The sequence below is a fragment of the Trichechus manatus genome, unplaced genomic scaffold (assembly GCF_000243295.1).
Source record: "Trichechus manatus latirostris isolate Lorelei unplaced genomic scaffold, TriManLat1.0 scaffold00167, whole genome shotgun sequence".
NCBI classification, from domain to species: domain Eukaryota; kingdom Metazoa; phylum Chordata; class Mammalia; order Sirenia; family Trichechidae; genus Trichechus; species Trichechus manatus.
The window spans coordinates 3,280,197-3,298,772 of NW_004444103.1; the positions used below are offsets into that span (position 1 = coordinate 3,280,197).

Consider the following 18,576-nt stretch of genomic DNA (forward strand, 5'->3'; position numbering starts at 1 on the left):
CAGGAAATAAAAGATGCTCTCTGAACACAGACATTAGTAAGACATTTATTCATAATACTATTACAATTGTTTCAAAAATCCACTATTACTTCAACAGTGAAGAGGTAAATACCAGACTAACCTCAGTCAGAAGATTTTTACAGTTAGCTTGACATAGGAAATGACATAAAATATCCATTGAATGTCATACTGCTACAGAGTATACATGTTAAAACACCATGGAGAGGTTGCATAAGTTGCCAACATTTCATATCGTTTTTCTTTAGATCATTGAAAACCTAAAAATGATGCTTACATATAGCTGCAGATACTAGAAAAAAATCTTCCATTTGTAGTTAATTTGTGACATTCTTTTAAAAAAAATCTATCATCTGTAAGATGCAAATGTGTATTGTTTACACCAAGTGACATTTGTGTTTAAATATAATTTAAGGCAGTTAAATATAAATTCACATTTGTCTTCATATAAAAATATATATAAAAATAGAGTATTTAAAGGAGGTTGATATTCCTACTAAGAAACTGATCAATCAAAATAGTTTTATCTTCTGTGTGGTGACGGAATTGACTACCACTCGTGTCAGTTGGCTGTACTATGGTGGCTTGCGTGTTGCTGTGATGCCGGAAGCTATGCCACCAGTATTTCAAATATTAGCAGGGTCACCCATGGTGGCATCGGGATTGAAGGAAGACCCACTAACAACCTGTGATATGCAGATGATACAACCTTGACTGCTGAAATCCAAGAGGACATGAAGCACTTACTGATGAAGATCAAAGACCACAGCCTTCAGCATGGATTACACATTAACAGAGAAAACAAAAATCCTCACAACAGGACCAATAAGCAACAAATGATAAACAGAGAAAATTTGAAGTTGTCAAGGATTTCATTTTACTTGGATCCGCAATCAATGCCCATGGAAGCAGCAGTCAAGAAATCAAATGTTATATTGCATTGGACAAATCTGCTGCAAAAGACCTCTTTCAAGAGTTAAAAAGCAAAGATGTCTCTTTGAGGACTAAGGTGGGCCTGACCCAAGCCTTGATATTTTCAATCACCTCATGCGCATGTGAAAGCTGGACAATGAATAAGGAAGACTGGATGAAGAGTTGATGCCTTTGAATTATGGTGTTGGTGAAGAATATTGAATATACCATGGACTGCCAGGAGAAGGCACAAATCTGTCTTGGAAAAAGTACAGCCAGAATGCTCCCTTAGAAGGGAGGATGGCAAGACTTCGTCTCACGTACTTTGGACATGTTATCAGAAGGGACCAGTCCCTGGAGAAGGACATCATGCTTGGTAAAAGAGAGGGTGGAAAAAAAAGATGAAGACCCTCAATAAAATGGATTGACACAGAGCCTGCAACAATCGGCTCCAGCACAGGAACAATTGCGAGTATGGTGCAGGACCGGGCCGTGTTTCGCTTTGCTGCACTCATAGGGTCACTATGAGTCAGTACCTACTCGACAGCGCCTAAAAACAACAATGGAATTGAGGTATTTGTTTCAATGAGTTTCAGTAAGAAATAATTTGATGCCTACTCTAAATTTGAATTAGATATAATTGCTCAAATTACATGTAAATTTGAAAAATAAAAATACAGTTACTAGTAACATAGTATTATTTATGACATAGATAAATGCTTTGTGGAAAATTGGCCTAATCCCTTTGCAAAATAGTTACATACAATATAATTGTAATCTTAATTTACATAAGGCTGTAAAGACAAACAAAACCTTAAGTAATATCATCAATGAAACATAATAAAGTAATACATGAGGAACTATATTTTGCTCCTCACTTTAAAATCATGCCATTTAATCAATTTACACTGCAGTTACCCATCCAAATTCACAGACTGGACAGGAGGGAATGTTTATGAAAAATACAGAGAGTACAAAAGCAAATATATTGGTGTTTTAACTGTAAAATATTTCATTCCCTGTTTCTCTCATGGAATCTCTGAATTCCCTTGTGAAACATTCTTATTCTTCTCCTTTCAATAATCAAATTTAAAATGCATAGGAAGAAATGTTTTTGATTAGCGTTTGATTCACAAAGCCAAAGCCATTGTAAATGCTACATTTTCTCCGGTAAAGGACACAAGTGCAATCTCTGCTTGCAAATGGAATGTAATTGCTTTTTTCTCTTTTCAGTATTAATGTACCTACAGAGGAGATAATACATACTTAAGATCATTGTCCTCTTTTTTTTTTCACACAATTCAAGTATCTAGATTTCTCTTTACTATCACAATGTAATACCTGGCCCACGGTGGTCTTAGTCTATGATTATACTTCAAGTAACTGTTTTCTAACTCTGTCTTTCAGTCTGAAACCAAGTGATTGTCTGGTGCATATCTTGACTTTATAAAGCTGTGGAAAGGAAAAAGTGCATTTTTTTTAGTTGCATGTACGTAGGTGTGTGTGTATGTGCGAGATGGTGTGCATCAGTGTGCGCAGTCAAACCGAAATACACGTGATGTACAGGATGTGGTTTCCAGACCAGCATCCAGCTGAGTGTCTTGACTCCAGCTCCTAATTCAGTCCTCCTACGGGGCATCTATGTAGTCCTTTTACTTGCGCACATCCTGCCGAGAAGGATCTCAGAACAAACCTGATTAATTGGACCTCTGACATGGTATGGAGATTGAAAATTTGTTACAGAGTCTTGTAGTTGTTGAAGTTTGTTTTGATTGCTGAAATACTTTCCCACGATATGGTTCCTTGATTGTTTCATTTTAATAAAGTGATATTCTTTGGATAACTTTGATTTCACTACCTGCAAATAATGAGTGAAAAATTAGTGAGGCAAAATCAAGGACATTTAAGCCAGGTGTAGCGCAATACAATTAATACTCAAACTTGAACATCATCTCTGTCATACAAATGCCACCAAAAGGACACAGAAAATGATTTACATAACCAAGAACCAGGGAAACTTATGTTTCAAAAGGACCAAGTTTAAAATTCGAATTTCTGCCACTTTTCTCACCTCAGGGTGGCTGTCCCAGTGAAACTAAGGAATAGTTTCAGGTGGAATCTCTACCACACCGCTGTGTGTGTGTCTGTGATTTAGACCAGACACTAACATACAGTTTGACAGAGCTATGCTTCTGCAGGGTCACTAATTCAACCATGGTACTTAAGCCCATCATGACACCTTTCTATAGGATGGAAACTAAAGCTATTTTCAGAGAACAGTTGAAAAAAAATTCACACAGATCTATTGGTTGTCACTGGTACAGTTAGTGGTTTCATTTCTCTGGGCACTTAGTAAATTGTTGAATCTGAAGGCGCATACTGTGCCCTACCAGTTGTTGTGGAGTTGATTCTGACTCATGGTGACCGCATGTGTGTCAGAGTAGAACTACATGCCATAGGGTTTTCAGTGGATGATTTTTTGGAAGTAAATCACCAGGCCTTTCTTCCTAGGCATCTCTGAGTGGACTTGAACCTCCAATTTATCAGTTAGCAGTCAATGTGTTAACTGCACCACCCAGGGACTCCATACTGCGCCCTATCCATACTGTGCCCTAGGAAGTTGATTACTTTATATATGTTTGTGTGTATGTAGATATATTTGTTTTAAAATGTTTTGAATAGGCAATACATTCTCTTGGTTCAAAATTTATAAAGCATAAATAGTATAAAATGAAAGGTTTTTTTTTTTTCCTTCTCTGTGTCCTCAACCTCTAGCCACTCAAATCCCTCCTCAGAGGCAATGCATATTATATAATTCCTTTGTAATTCCATTCAAAGATATTTTATGAATACACACACAGAGGGAAAGAGGCTGTATCTAAAATCTATTTGTATTTTTTTACTAGAAGTTGCCTGAGTGGCATTTTATAATTGTGAGCTTTAATCACTGGGTTAGTAGCACTCAGGGTATTAGCAGCAACAGTAATAGAGAGGGTGAGGTGAGGGCTAAGAAAGATGGGGAGGAAGGTTGGAGAGTAGGGAATAAGAGGAAGAAGGAATACTGGCAAAGATGTTTTGGGTGTCTTTACAAAGGTTTGGTGATCTAAGTGAATATCAAATAATTAATTCTATCATTTTAATGCAATTTTAAGTCATTTTTTCCCTGTTGATATTTTGACACAAATATTGCTAATGATTAATGAAAGTGATGCTAGCTCACATGGATTTTCTTTTTATATTTTTTGAGTATTTTATAATGCTTTAAGGAGCCCTGGTGGCACAGTGGTTAAGTGCTTTGCTGGTAACCAAAAAGTGTGTAGTTTGAACCTAACAGCTGCTCTAAGAGAGAAAGATGTAGCAGTCTGCATCCATAAAGATTCCTGCCTGGAAACCCTATGGGGCAGTTCTACTGTGTCCTATAGGATTGTTATGTGTTGAAATCGACTCAGTGGCAACGGGTTTCATTTTTATAATGCTTTAGGAACACATTTTTTGATCCCTTATAAGATAATGCAACAATAATAATGATAAAAATAACAGTTTTAAAAAATAGAATATTTAGGAAAAACCACATTATATCTTTTTGTAAAATAAGTATTTTTAGCTATGTTGCAAGTGAGCATATAATTTTAGAAGAATTATCTGAATAAAAATCTGTAAAAAAAATCTACACCGATACCTTAACAGTAGTGACCTTTGGATGGAGGGCTTATAGGTGATTTTAAATGGATTCTTTGTAACTTTGGCTCTTATCTTTTTTTTTTTTTTTTAATACAAATAATGTGCATTACTTTATAACCAGAAAAATATCAAGGTTATTCCCATTTGGAAAAAAACCAGTAATAGTAATGCATTTTAAAACCAACTGCAGGACTGGATTCAAGATGGCAGCCTAGTTAGATACACCATGCCGTCTCTCTACAGCAGAGACCGGAGAAACAAAGTGAAACAGATGGCAACACTGGAACCCTGAGCATCAAATGGAAGGATATAGAATCAGACCAAACAACAGTCAGAAAAAGAAGCTGAATGACAGCAGTGAACGGGGAGAGAGATGGAGTAGAGGTGCCCTGCCAGACAGCCTGGCACAGTGGGGCCATTTTGAGACAAGCGCAGCAGTGACCCTGAGTGAGAAGCACAGGAAAACAACATCATGGAACTCCCAGTAGGAGACAGAGAAACTGTGTTGACATACCCAGAGTGAAGCAAGGTGAGCAGGACATGAACTAGAGCTAAAGAGGGAAAGTACAGGAAGAAGGATGAAAGTTTCAGGGATCCCAGTGTACACAGAGCAGGGAGGGAACTGGGACTCAGAGATAGGGCAACTCTCTAGTGGTGGTACCTGACCAGTAGGGCGGGTGGTGAACATGGAGCATTAGACAAATCCCCTCCTTTATTTTTCCTTTTTCTTTCCTCTCTCCCTCACCTCCCCAGCTGCCTGCCCTGCCCCTCCCCCACCAGAAAGTGCCTGTGCAACCCCCTAGCTGCCTGAACCCACCCCTCCCTGACGCAGAAGAGTGTCTGCATGACCTACGGCCTCCCGCCCCACCCCCTGCCCGACTAGAGAGACTGCCTTAGTAACCCCTGGCTACCTAGCCTCCCGCCTCGTGGAAGAGAGTGCCTGTGTGACCCCCGGATGTCCACCTTGCTCCTTGCCCATCGCCTGTCCACCTGGTGAGCGACTGTGAGCATTCCCATGCTGCCAGATAGCGCCCACAGAGTACACCCTCAGGTGTCTCACATGTACAGTGAACAGTGACGAGGGCTCACCCTGCCCACCATTGCTCTGTCTAACTAGGGGTAGGAAGTGAATGCCCCTGTGTCATCAGACAAGTGATCACCGAAGCATGCCTGACTTGCCCACACTGATAAGTCAAAACAAAACAAATCATAAATAAATAAAACAACACCTTAACTGCCTCAGAGACAGCAGACAATATCAAATCAAATAAAGAAACAAGATGAATCAATCAAATGACCAAAACAAAGGGGCAGAAAATCTTCCTGAGCAAGAAATGGTAATGGAACTGCCTGATAAGGAATTCAAAAGGCTTTTATGTAGGGTCCTTAAAGAGATCAAGGAAAACACAGATAAAACCCTAGAAGAATTCAGGAAAATAATACAAGAACAAAAAGACAAATAAACAATTAGAAATCACACAAAAGAACAACTAAAAATCCAGAAGAAATGTCACCTACAAAGGGACTCCAATAAGACTAAGCTCTGATTTCTCGGTAGAGACCATGCAGGCAAGAAAGCAATGGGATTACGTATATAAAACCCTGAAAGAAAATAATTGGCAACCAAGAATCATATACCCAGCAAACTGCCCCTCAAATATGATGGCAACATTAGGGCATTCCCAGATGAACAGAAATTAAGGGAATTTATAAAAACCAGACCATCCTTACAAGAAATATTAAAGGGAGCCTTTTGGATAGAGAACCCACAACAGCAGACAACCTAAGTAAGCCACACAACAGCATCACCAAGATGCCAACCCAAATAGAGAAATCTCAAAAGTAAAATAAAGCTACAGAACCAAAAATGGAACCAGAGATGTCAATCTGAAACTGACGACAGCTTCAAAACAAAAAGGGGGAACGAATGGTGTAGTTACAGAACTTCCAGATGGCAAGGAAGTCAAGGCGATATCTAAAAATAACAGACTGTTTTAAATATAGGATGATAAAGGTATACCTCGCAGTAACCACAAAGAAAATTAAGAAACCTACCCACCAAAATAAAGAGGAATAAAATTGAAAAGACTCAGTAATCACAAAATTGACAAAAACAAAGGAAATGAAAAGACAATCCAGGAACAAAAGAACTCAGCACAGAAAACCAAGCAGAACAAAGAAACTGTCAACACCACAAAAAAAAGTATAACAAAATTACAGCAGTAAATTCATATCTATTGATAATCACACTGAATGTAAGCGGGTTAAATGGACGAGTCAAGAGATAGAGTGGCAGAATGGATTAAAAAAAAAAAATGACCCATCAATGTACTGACTACAGGAGACACACCTTAGACACAAAGACATAAAGAGGTTAAAAACAAAAGGATGGAAAAAAATGTATCAAGCAAACAGTAACCAAAAAGAGCAAGAGTGGCAATATTAATCTCTGATAAAATAGACTTTAAATCAAACTCCATCATAAGAGACAAAGAAGGATGTTATATAAGGATTAAGGGATCAATCCACCAAGAGGACATAACCACAATAAATATCTACATACCCAGTGACAGAGCTCCAAAATACATAAACCCTAACAGAAATGAAAAAAGAAAACCAACTGCACCCTGCTAACCCCAAAGAAATGAATTGTTTTCCTGAAGCTACAAGAAGTTCACTTTTCCCGATGGGGTCCTCAGATCAAGTGATTCTTAAGAAGCCCAGTGAAATCAGCGGGTTGTGGAAAGGAATTGCTATGGATCATAATTTAGGGCTCAGTTTGCAGTTAGCTACTGTTTTTCTGAAGGCTCTGTCCATTTTGAGGAGGTCTGTACTCACCCAGAACAAAAGGAGTGAACATTCTTCAGAAAGTTTATTTAAGGAAATGCTTAAGAATAAATATAGCATTGAACCCTAAAAAAATATTATTTCAGTGTTCTAAAGCCAAAATAAGGTTAATTTTGTTTATATAATTTTATCATAAGTTCTGGCTTTTGCAATTGCCTGATGATTTGCATGCTAATTATATGTAAGATAGAAAAAGGTCTATCACAACGCAAAAGGTTATAGTTTCTTAATAATTATTTTGTTTTGCATGATTTCAGGGTTGAATTTAAAGTAGCGAATGCTCATTTCGTTATGGGGGCCAGAAGCCTCCTGGGAAAGAACCTAGGCTGTGTCTTCTATTCATTTTCAAATACAACTTGGCATGCCTCACCTCTAGAAAGGTGAGATTGCTTTACAGATGGGTATTTGCCAGGAGGCTGCTTATCCTCTGGGGAGAGAACTTATCCGCAAGGAAGAAACATCAGGCAGGATTACTATGTCCCAATTACAGTGCTTTTGTTAAGGGGTGGGGAGGCAATTTTACATTCAACGTGGCATCTCTTATTCAGACTGTCTCCTAGCCCAGCCGTCTTTGTATTCATGCTTGAGTTCCATAGTAATCAGAGCAACTACAAGCACTTACTGAAAAACGTGTTTCACTGAACAGTATAACTCGCTGGAGCCCAGGCCTTTAGCGACCCTCTAAGCATACACAAAGGAAGAGAGCTAGTCACTCTCTTTTCTGCATGGAGAACTACAAAGAGTTGGAACCTTGAGGGACCAGGGTGGTGGCCAGCAGAGAGCCATGTGCCTGGCAGAGCAGCGTGCGCCACGGTTAGCGCCTGGGAGGCAACAAATAAACACATGTGGCCCCACTGTGAACAAATGGCAGCCTCTGCTGGAACAGCACTGAGGTGATGGGAGTGGCTTATTCTGAAGCATACATGAGGCCCCTCCTGTGGAGGACCTGAAATCCTTGCACAGGGTTAGAGCTCCAATATGAACAGGTGAGCAATACAATATATGCTTCCCCATTTACCCAGACACAGCATCTGGGTAAATGGGGAAGCATATATTGTATTGACAGTACCTATATGTCTAGCTTCCCTGGGACCAGAGGCCAGAAATCTGAACCCCTAGAGCCTAGTGCAGGAGCTGACCTACATTGCATGATCAATAAACATTTGTTAAACTGGCAAATATATTTTACTATGTATTATTATTTGTGTTCTTGTCTATAAAAGATTGTAACTTTCTTAGTGGGCAATGACCTTAAAATTTATGCTTTCTAGAACTTGATGGCAAAAAATAGTTTTCTTAAAGGCCAAGTATCATTCAATACCAATTTACAAAGAATAGCTCATACTATTCATACTGCAATAGTTCATACTGAAGATTAAAATGCATTTCATAAACTACTATTTTTTCCTAAAACTGTTTTTGGAAAAATAAGGTAGTTCTAAATAAAGACCAATGTTATATAAATCCAGTGGCTATAAATGGTGGCTGCCTTGCTTTTTATAGCTTGGAATTAAAATCAAGAATGTATGTTTAAAATGGATTTGGGTACCAAACTGTTAATAAAATTTCCAAGTGGAGTAAGAGGTGAGAATTGGGGGCTTGTTGTAGTGTAAAGGCAGGAGTTGGTGTTTTTATTGTATATACTGTATTTTAAAATTTTATAGTAAGAATTCATGTAATCTTTTTGTAATGAAAAAGCAGTAGCAAAGAAACAAGATGATTCTGTATCCTGTAAAATTAAAATTGACTTCTTTCTTCCATATAATATCTGTCTTTCAATCTCCAGAGTTCTCTGCGTTAGGAAACACATGGAGTAATTCAGACATGGTCCCTACCCTCAAGGGGACTATATAAAGACACATGTCTAAGATACTTGAAGTAAGAACAAGAATGGAGTGACTTCAAAGACATTGTCTGGGGCTAGCTCCCCAAGGTCAGATACCATGTTGTTTCCATGTAATGAATAGTTCCTTAGTACATGAAGGAGGCTTGGTGCTAATTTATGGTGGGCATGAAAATCTGTTCACACGGCTATTATTTCTTTGAACTCATTTGTAAAATTCAGTATCTGCCATTGCTGTCAAACTGCTATCTCTGAGTTTCAAAATGTTAACTTATATTACCTACTTTTATGAGCTCTAAAGTGGAGGAAATGAAATCAGCTAAATTTTAAGGCTTGGAAATACTGTGTGAGTGGAAGATGTTTGATACCTGTATGGTAAAGAGCTAATCACTTCTTTCCTTTGATTCCATCTGTGGAAATGTGCCCGTTTGAGTCTTTCCAAAAAGCAGAGGACCATTTGGTGTTATTAAAATCCAACTAAATTGTCAACTGGAAAGTGGCTTTGAAAAAGAGACGTTAGTGATACAAATGTTAGGTTACCTCCGGGGCATAACTGATACAGTAAACGAGAAAAATGAGCCAGTAGGAAGCATCCATGAAGCATTTAGGCCTTGAAAAGGAGTAAAAAACTCTAGGTGTTTATGTACTATGATCATCTCAATCAGAGACAAGTTCTAATGATTTCAAAGCTTCCAAATGCTTCTATAAATTTGGGTGCTGGTGACTTGATCACTGAGAAAGAGATATATCTACCTACAGGGAAAGGAATGACTTCCTGTGATCAATTATATATATATATATATATATATATATAACTTGGCAAATGATTACATTATTTTAAATGAGTAACACTTTTTTTTGCTAATTTTAAATAATCCTAAATAATTCCTTCTCTTTAGTTTTTTCATTGTTATTTACTTTCTTTTTGTAGTTTTGTTATTTAAAAAAACCCAAACCCATTGCCATTGAGTCGATTCTGACTCATAGTGACCCTATAGGACAGAGTAGAACTGCCCCATAGAGTTTCCAAGAAGCACCTGGTGGATTTGAACTGCCAACCTTTTGGTTAGCAGCCAAGCTTTTATAGCTACTTATATTTAAAATTATGAACAAATAGAATTAACCACATAGTAAAGGAAATTGGTCTCCATAAAGTGTGATGATCTGTTAGATCAGCATTTTTCTATAATTACAAGTCTTATGATAATTTTTTTTCCTCATAGCTATGTTCAGATTTACATTAAGTTACATTACGAATAGACTTTCAAGCAAAGGTTGTAGTGTTTTAAAACAATTACATATTTTTAATATATTAACTATAGAAATTTGTTGTTGTGTGCTGTTGAATCAATTCTGACTGATGGTGATTCCATGTGTTTCAGAGTAAAACTGTGCTCCATAGGGTTTTTAGTGGCTGCAATCTTTACAGAAATAGATCACTCGGCCTTTCTTCCACTGGGTGGATTCTAACTTTTGATTAGTAGCTGAGCTCAAATCACTTGTGCCACCCAGAGACCTATAGGATATGTAGATGATCATATTTTTCTGTGACTCATTGTAACAAGAATTTAAATTCTGGGCTTTGGAGTATAAAAGTAACTTTTACTTATTTATAGTCTTCTTATATGCAAAGAGATCTCCCAGTGTATGACTGTAGATCTTTCCACATCTCTGTATAATTAACAGCCTGGGCACACATACAGACACTTTAGAGGGCATACAAATGGCCACAATTCAATTTGACTGGTTTTGGCCCGTAGCTATTGTCAGACTTCCCAAACAAAGGAAAAACTATTATAAATTGCCCAACAAAACTAGCACTGAAACTTTTACCATTAAATGCATAAACTTGAACACGCAAAATTGATTTCACTTAAGTAATCGTTAGATTGAGTACATTACTATGTCAATTATCTACTGTATCTGAAATAACTTTGCAAAAAGCCTGCATAAGAAGGAAAGGCTTGGTGAGTTGGAAAGGTATCAGGCAGATTACAAGCAAATACCTTTTCTAAAAGTGAACTTGACCTGAATAACCCCCAAGAAACTTTTGATGTGGTTCCAGATTCACAGAACAAAATAGAAACCAATTTTCCTAGTGCAAGTGTTCCAAATTCACCAGAGACTGGATTAGGGGAATGTTCTGATTACAAACGTGATCCACGATCATGGGCGCAGTCTAAGTAGGACTGGAAATACGGTTGGAAAATATGAGGTTGACAAGGTAGAATACGCTAATGTAGTCTTTTTAGATAAATGTATACTACTGAAGTCATTCTGCAAACAGGACATGCAATCCAAGATCCAGTCACACAATTTAGTACCTGTTGAAAAAGTAGCCTATGAGTTCACAGGGACAGAATAAAAATAAAGTGACAAACAATAGCTAGAAGCCAGTCTTTATAAATCACAATTCCATTTCAGGACAGCATTCAATTTTGACAGATGATAGGGAATTCTTTCTTTCACTCCCCCCTCCTCCCAAATATTTAACCACGGCCACATGAACATAAGCCATGTTTTGATTGAAGGGAGTCCAACTTCTGAATGGGTCAAAGATGCTGAGGATTGGGGTGGGGGCAAGACTAATATTTTCTTTAGGAATTAGCTGGGTTTTTTTTTTTGGTATTTCCAGTTTTGCAATCTGCATATTGTCTCAGTCTCCCACCCTACCTCCAAACCCCGAGCTCTCTTACTGTGACAGCTGAGCCTACTTAACTCCTGCCCCTAGAGAGGGCTCAGTTATCGGCTCTGGGTACAAATTCTGTTTGGAAGTGGGGACATTGATTATAAGGAGTGACAGACCAGTAGTTTACCAATTTAATATTAAATCATCTATTGGTGCTATCTTGCACTCCTATGTAATTCCCCAGAGACTAACTCCCTTGTCTTAAACTCTGTTTCCCAAGTGGCTGCATATTGAATTCCTGATACTATTTGAATGACCTTCGTCTGACTGATTATAAGCTAAGTTCCTACCCTGCTCTCTGTAGATGTACATCTTGAGTCTTGGAATCTATTTTGACGTGAATTGACAGGTATTTGTTTTCATCTAGTTTGAGATTTAAAGTTTATCATTAGGAATAAGGCACTAAAATGTTACTTAGAAACAATTTGTGTGGATCAGCGTTTGCAACTGCGGGCTTCACTGTAGAGCCACTGCTCAGTGCTACTCTGGCCTTTTCAACAGTTAGCAGCTGTATTAGTTTCTTTGGGCTGTGGTAACAAAGTACCGCAAAGTGGGTACCTTAAAATGTCTGAACAATATTTTCTCAAAGTTCTAGAGGCTGGAAGTTCAAATTCAGCGTGTTGGCCAACCCATGCTCTCTCTAAAGGCTCTAGGGGAAGATCCTTTCTTAAAGAAGGAGTGTAGGAATGGTAAAAGCTTCTATGATTCCTCTTGAACATCCATACCTGTTGCTGTCCAGTTGGTTCCAACTCATAACAACCCTCCTGAACACAGAACCATTGAAATATTTTAAATGATGACACTGGATTTGAAGTTTAGAAATGTTATGCTGGTGGAGGCATGAAGAATGGATTGGAGTAGTGGAAACTGGATGAAAATATTGCAAATAGTCTAAGACAAATAAGTGATAAGGATGAAGAGACCCTCCTCTCCTTGTTTATCTATGAGCACCCTATCAACTTCTTATCAGTGTCCTTGATCTGGTCCTCTCCCACATTACCAGGGCCCTTGCTCCACTAGTCCCACTCCCTCTTGCATTTTTAACCTTCCCCTTGGTATTGATTCTTTCCTGCTGTCCACACACGGCAAAGTCTTTCCTCCTATAAACTTTCCCTACATCACTTTTCTTCTAAATCCAAATCTTTTCCCCTTTCTTACATTTACTTGTTTAAAAGGATTTACCAGCACTTTCCTCATTTCCTACTTCTTGAATCCACTGTAGTCTAATTCCAGCCCCCAATATTTTACTGAAACAATAATATGGTTAGATAGGCCCCTCTGAATGTCAAAAACATTGAGTCTTTTGAAATCCTTATCTTAAAAGCTCTATCAATTACATTTGACAATGTTGACCATGGCTCAATCTCTCCTTTCAATTTTTTACTCCTTGGATTTACATGGCAGCACACTCTACTAGAGTTCTAACAGTTTATTTTCTGAATTTAAAGTGAGAATTTCCTATTTCTCCAAACATTGCTCAAATATTGGTGTTCCCAACAGTTCCTTCCTCAGCTCTTGTTACTCTACTCCCTTTCTCTGGATGGTGTATTTTCATCGTTTCAGCTATCACCTATTTTCCGAAGACTCTCAACTCTTATCTCTAGCCCCAACCTGTCCCTCAAGCTTCAGACTTGTACAACCACTTGCCTGTTAGAGATCTCCACCTGGATGTCCTACTGGCATCTGATTGACAACATGTTAAAAAATGAACTCATCTTTTCCCTAAACCAGAAACTTCTAAGATGTTCTTCATCTCATTTGCTGGCTCAGCTCTCTAATCAGTCACCTAAGCTAGAAATAAGCCTTGACTCTTCTCACTCCCTCATGCTATAGGTAAGACCTACAGATACTATTTTTAAAGTAGGGGTTGAGTTTGTCCACTTCTGTCTACGATCTCTGTCCTTGTTTGAACCTTTATCATCTCTCACCTGACTTCTGAAGAAGTCTCCTAACTTCTCTTCCTCAAATCCTTCTTCCTCACTGTTATCAGACTTAACTACTTCAAACAAATATATGAACATCTCATTCTTCTCTTTCAAATATTTCCAGGGCTTTATGTCCCCTACAGGATAAAGTCTAAGCTCTCACAATGATCTGGCCCTGGCCTGCTTTTCCAGACCCCTTTTGCAATTGATGTTCTACAGTTTTCAGAATCAATCATGATCCCTTGAGAATATCATGTTATTTTAAAGCTACTTTTGCTCACATTGTCCCATCGAATTGGAATGGCCTTCCTTCCACCATCACTCTGTTACCTTCATTAGGCCTCATTTATCCTTTAAGAATCGATTTTGATCTTTCATCAAGGAGAGGTTCACTTAACCCCTTTATCCCTCAGATTGTGTTAGACGCCCTTCTTGTTGTTATTACAATATCCTATGCATAGCTCTAAAATGCCACTTAAATGTTATTTCACAATATTGTTTTTTATCCCTGCTCCACAACCCCCCTTCTGCAGTGCCTTGAGGGCAGAAAATATGCCTCACTAATTTTTGCTTCACTAATGTTTAGCTCAAGAACTAGACTCAAAAACAAATGCTAGGTTAAGTAACAGAATAAGCAAGGTCAAAGTAATTAGAACAGGGTGTAGAAAAAAGACTTGGGGGAGTATTTAAGAGGTAAACAGAACTTGGTAATTGGCTGGCTAGGCGTTGTTAGGGGGCTGGAGAAAGAGAAGGAAGAGTAAAGGATGGCTCAAGTTTGTAGACAGCAGTACAGCAGTGCAAAGTAGGGAATACCAGAGAGGAAGGCAGTTTAAAGAAAATATTAACTCTCCCGTTTGGAACATGTTGAGCTTGAGATGCTTATGGGAGCTCTGCAAGATGTTCTCCTAGCTCCTTTTACAGCAGTTAGTACACTGTTTACATAGAGCTGACGCTCAAAGACATCTGTTGAACTAGATTGTCATTGCTGATTTATTAAAAAAAGCATGCTGACAGTTAAATCCTGGGATATGCTATATCAGCTAACTGTATTTGCCCCATTTATTTTAACCTTTTTCAGATAGATGAATTTAAAGTTTTTTTTCTTCATTGTGTTTAGATAATAAACTTAAAGTTTAAAAGAAAAAGAAAAACGTTAGGTCCATAACACAGAAGGAAAACATTTCTGGACCAGTTATTATTATTATTATTTTGTTTAAGATTTAAATGATAAAGAGTCTAAGATGAAGATGAGGAAAATCATCTCTGACAAAGAACTGAAAATTCCTTATTTTCTTCTTTATATGGTGCCAGAATCAAAGACAACCTGCTGGTATTAGTGCTGGGCAGTTGTGCTCAAGGGTCTGTGTTGACTGAGTCAAAAGCTGTAGCTACCTTTTGCAGAAAACAGATATTTTATAAGATTCCTACAACCGATTAAACTAATTAGTTATCAAATAATAATTAGTTGTGGGTTGGCCCCTCCTGCAGCCAGTTCGGGGCCGATCATATTATTGTACGCTTTCCAAGTTTCAGCTTGTTCACAGTGGATGTTTGCCACATCACTGAAGGCACCATCCAAAACTTCTCTTAGGCGAGAACTACCTGGATCCTGTTTGTTGTCCCTCGTAAATACTGGGAAACAATATTCCATTTTCATCCATGAAGAGAAACACCTGCTTTTCTTATCAGCAGAAACAATTTAGTCAAAATTGATGCACACCATTTGGGAAATTGTTTATAGATTTGTGGTGGCAACACATTCTCTCTCGGTGCCCTGAGAAATGAAAGAGACAGCCCGAGGCCTTTAATCTCACCTATGGAAATAAGAGCCCACTGAAGTAGGTTTGTTATGTCTATGACAGAAACTGACCACAAACCAAAGAGCAAACATCAAGGTCTTACTCTAATGATTATACTGATCCTTCTCAGGTATCTCTGATTCTATGGTGGGAATGATTTAATTTAACACCTAAAGAGACAAGGCCGCCAAACCAAAATTCTTATGGTTCTAAGCAGCTGATTCCACTTCTTGCTATTATTTTACAGCAAACTTTCCTTGCCAGGCTCAGAATACGAGCACAAAGGGAAAAACTGTTATCAACAGAATTTCTCCACTTTAATATGTTTTGCATGAGACCAGTAATCAATTTTCCCCTGGCTTGCTACATTCATCATCAAAACATTCTTTACAAGGAGTTTTAGATTATCTTGATTGTATAAAATAAACAGGGATTGAAAATATTGGGTGGTGGTTTAGAAAGCTTATAAAAGCATCAGTGTCAACACTAGAAACTTCCAGAAGCAGAAATGGTACAAACTGTTCAAGAGTTAAGCAACAATTATGCCTAAGCAATGAACGAGTTTAGAGACTTTTTGAGGAAGGGAGTCAGTTGAGAAAGATGATCTTATCGCTCTATGCTGTGACTGGAAAGACAAATGCTCAGAAGCACATTTTAGCTCAAACAGGAAAACTCCAAAATGGATACCACTGCGGCAGAATCAGCTGAAATAATTTGGGAGAGCTTGCCATCAAGACAACATCCAACAAGTAACATCGTTTTACCTGACATGCTTAAATCATTATTATGCAAATAAAGGATTTTTTTAATTAGTAGTAATTAAAAGCCAACGATCAATCCTGGTGGTTCTAGAAGTTTTTGTCTTGTGGTTCTCACATTCCATGATTCTTAGTGTAACAATCCTGACGTGTGCAGGAGATAACATGTAATGCAATCATGTGGGAAGGACAGCTTCTGTTTTTAATTGGAGCCATGCCGGAAAGCATAGGAGGACATCTCCTTTATAGACTTCCAGAACACAAAAGCTAAAAAAGAAAAACAGAAACCTTCTCCCAAAAATGCTAAATGAAGACAATTATGTAAAATTAATTATGTAAAAATAATTAGGTGGATAAACAAACCTTTCCTAAAAGAGGCAAAAAGCAATGTGTATATTGTCTCTCAAAGGTCCCCATTTTCTGTGGGGTTGGCAGCCTTTGGTTTGCTTTTGTGGCCATCTGTGGCCCTGAGCTGGCTCAGCTGCAAGCTCATTGTTTCTTCCTCTTCCAGGCCCTCCACTTTTGTGTTTCTAAGTCTTGACTCCTTGTAACTTGGATAGGGACTCTAAGGGTGATATATTTTTTTTTGTGGAAGAAATAAGTAAACACACAGACTCTTACAGCTTAAAATCTGTTCTGCAACAGCATAGCCAACTTTCAAGCTGCTAGAACAAAAGTTTAGAATGTCATGTTGCCTGTGCCCTCTCCTGTGGCTGTGGGCTCTCACTCTCTGAGATGCAGGGTCATTGGTTATAAGAATACAATGTGAATCCATCAGTAGCTCATGCAGAAGAACCAATGTAGTGTCAGAATCTTTTTTTGGGTATCTGTAAGAACCTAGGGACCAAGATGTTGGCAAGGAATATCGAGTACCATGTACTGTCAAAAGAATGAATAAATCTGTCTTGGAAGAAGTACAAGCAAAATGCTCCTTAGAAGCAAGGATGATGAGACTATGTCTCACATACTTTGGACATGTTGTCAGGAGGGATCAGTCCCTGGAGAAGGACATCATGCTTGGTAAAGTAGAGGGTCAGTGAAACAGAGGAAGACCTTCAATGAGATAGATTGACACAGTGGCGGCAATAATGGGCTCAAGCATAACAAAGATTGTGAGGATGGCACAGGACCAGGCAGTGTTTGGTTGTTGTACATAGGGACACTATGAGTTGGAACCAACTCGATGGCCCCTAACAACAACACAAGGAACAAGATGGCTTCTGACAGTCAGCAATGGACTGAGAAACAGGATTCCAAGGAACCTTTAGTTGTGACTTCACTGGCCAAGCCATGAATGAATGCATCCTGGTTTACAAAGGAGGGGGGTGGTTAAGCAAGAAAGAATGAATGAATCAGCCTCCGACAGGATGATATAATGAGACTCTCTCCATCTCAGTTTCAGCCAAAACTCCTGAAACCCAGAGCTAAGCAACAGCAGCTAAGTAACCTCACATTCCAAAGTAATGTCTGGATTACCTATGCAGGACTTGCAAAAGTGTCAACAAAATGCAGTTTTGCAAACCTTTGTCTCATCAAAAAAGTTGGGAGACAAAGAGGAAAAAAAAAGGGAGAATTTCTATGTGAGGAATTTTCCAAATATTCTGTTGTCTTCCTCCCCTTTGGGGAGTTGCTTTACCCTTGCTTTAAGCCTAGTGAGAGGGGGCTTCCAGAGTCTAACTTGGAGAGCTGGACACATGCCATTTGGGGTTTTGGGAGCATAAAAACTAGTATGAAACACTGCAGCTATAGATAATGTTTAAGGCAGCAGAGAGAGAGTGAAAGAGTGACAGTAAGTGAGAGAAAGTGAAAGACAGCGAGCAAGAGAGCGCTAACTGTATTTCCAGCAATGGCAGAGCAAAGATGCATGAGTGCTTCTTGTGGACCAATATGGGCAATTGAGTATAGCAAGCCTAGAGCTATTTGACTATTTTCCAGGAAGGTGCCTGGAGGGGCAATGTGGCTCCCAACAGAGGGGTAGACAGTTGGATGCCAAGGGCCGAGAAAGAAATCCAGCTGTAAGAAAGATATTGCCTCTACAAGGGAGGTGCAGCAAGAGGGCTCAAGTGGAGTCTCCACAGAAACACCCTAAAAAAGAAAGAATTAG

General features: G+C 38.5%; 1 protein-coding gene across 2 annotated transcripts in view; it reads right to left on the minus strand.

Annotated features, from left to right (window-relative positions):
- Nucleotides 1–1,307: 1,307 nt before the first annotated feature.
- The window catches only part of LOC111822376 (cadherin-like and PC-esterase domain-containing protein 1), a 32,638-nt gene continuing 15,369 nt past the window's right edge, over nt 1,308–18,576 (minus strand). For both annotated transcript variants that reach the window (XM_023740913.1, XM_023740914.1), the window contains exon 6: nt 1,308–2,788. In XM_023740913.1, coding sequence (XP_023596681.1) covers nt 2,570–2,788 — 219 coding nt within the window. In that variant the 3' untranslated portion in view covers nt 1,308–2,569. The remainder of the gene's footprint in view (nt 2,789–18,576) is intronic.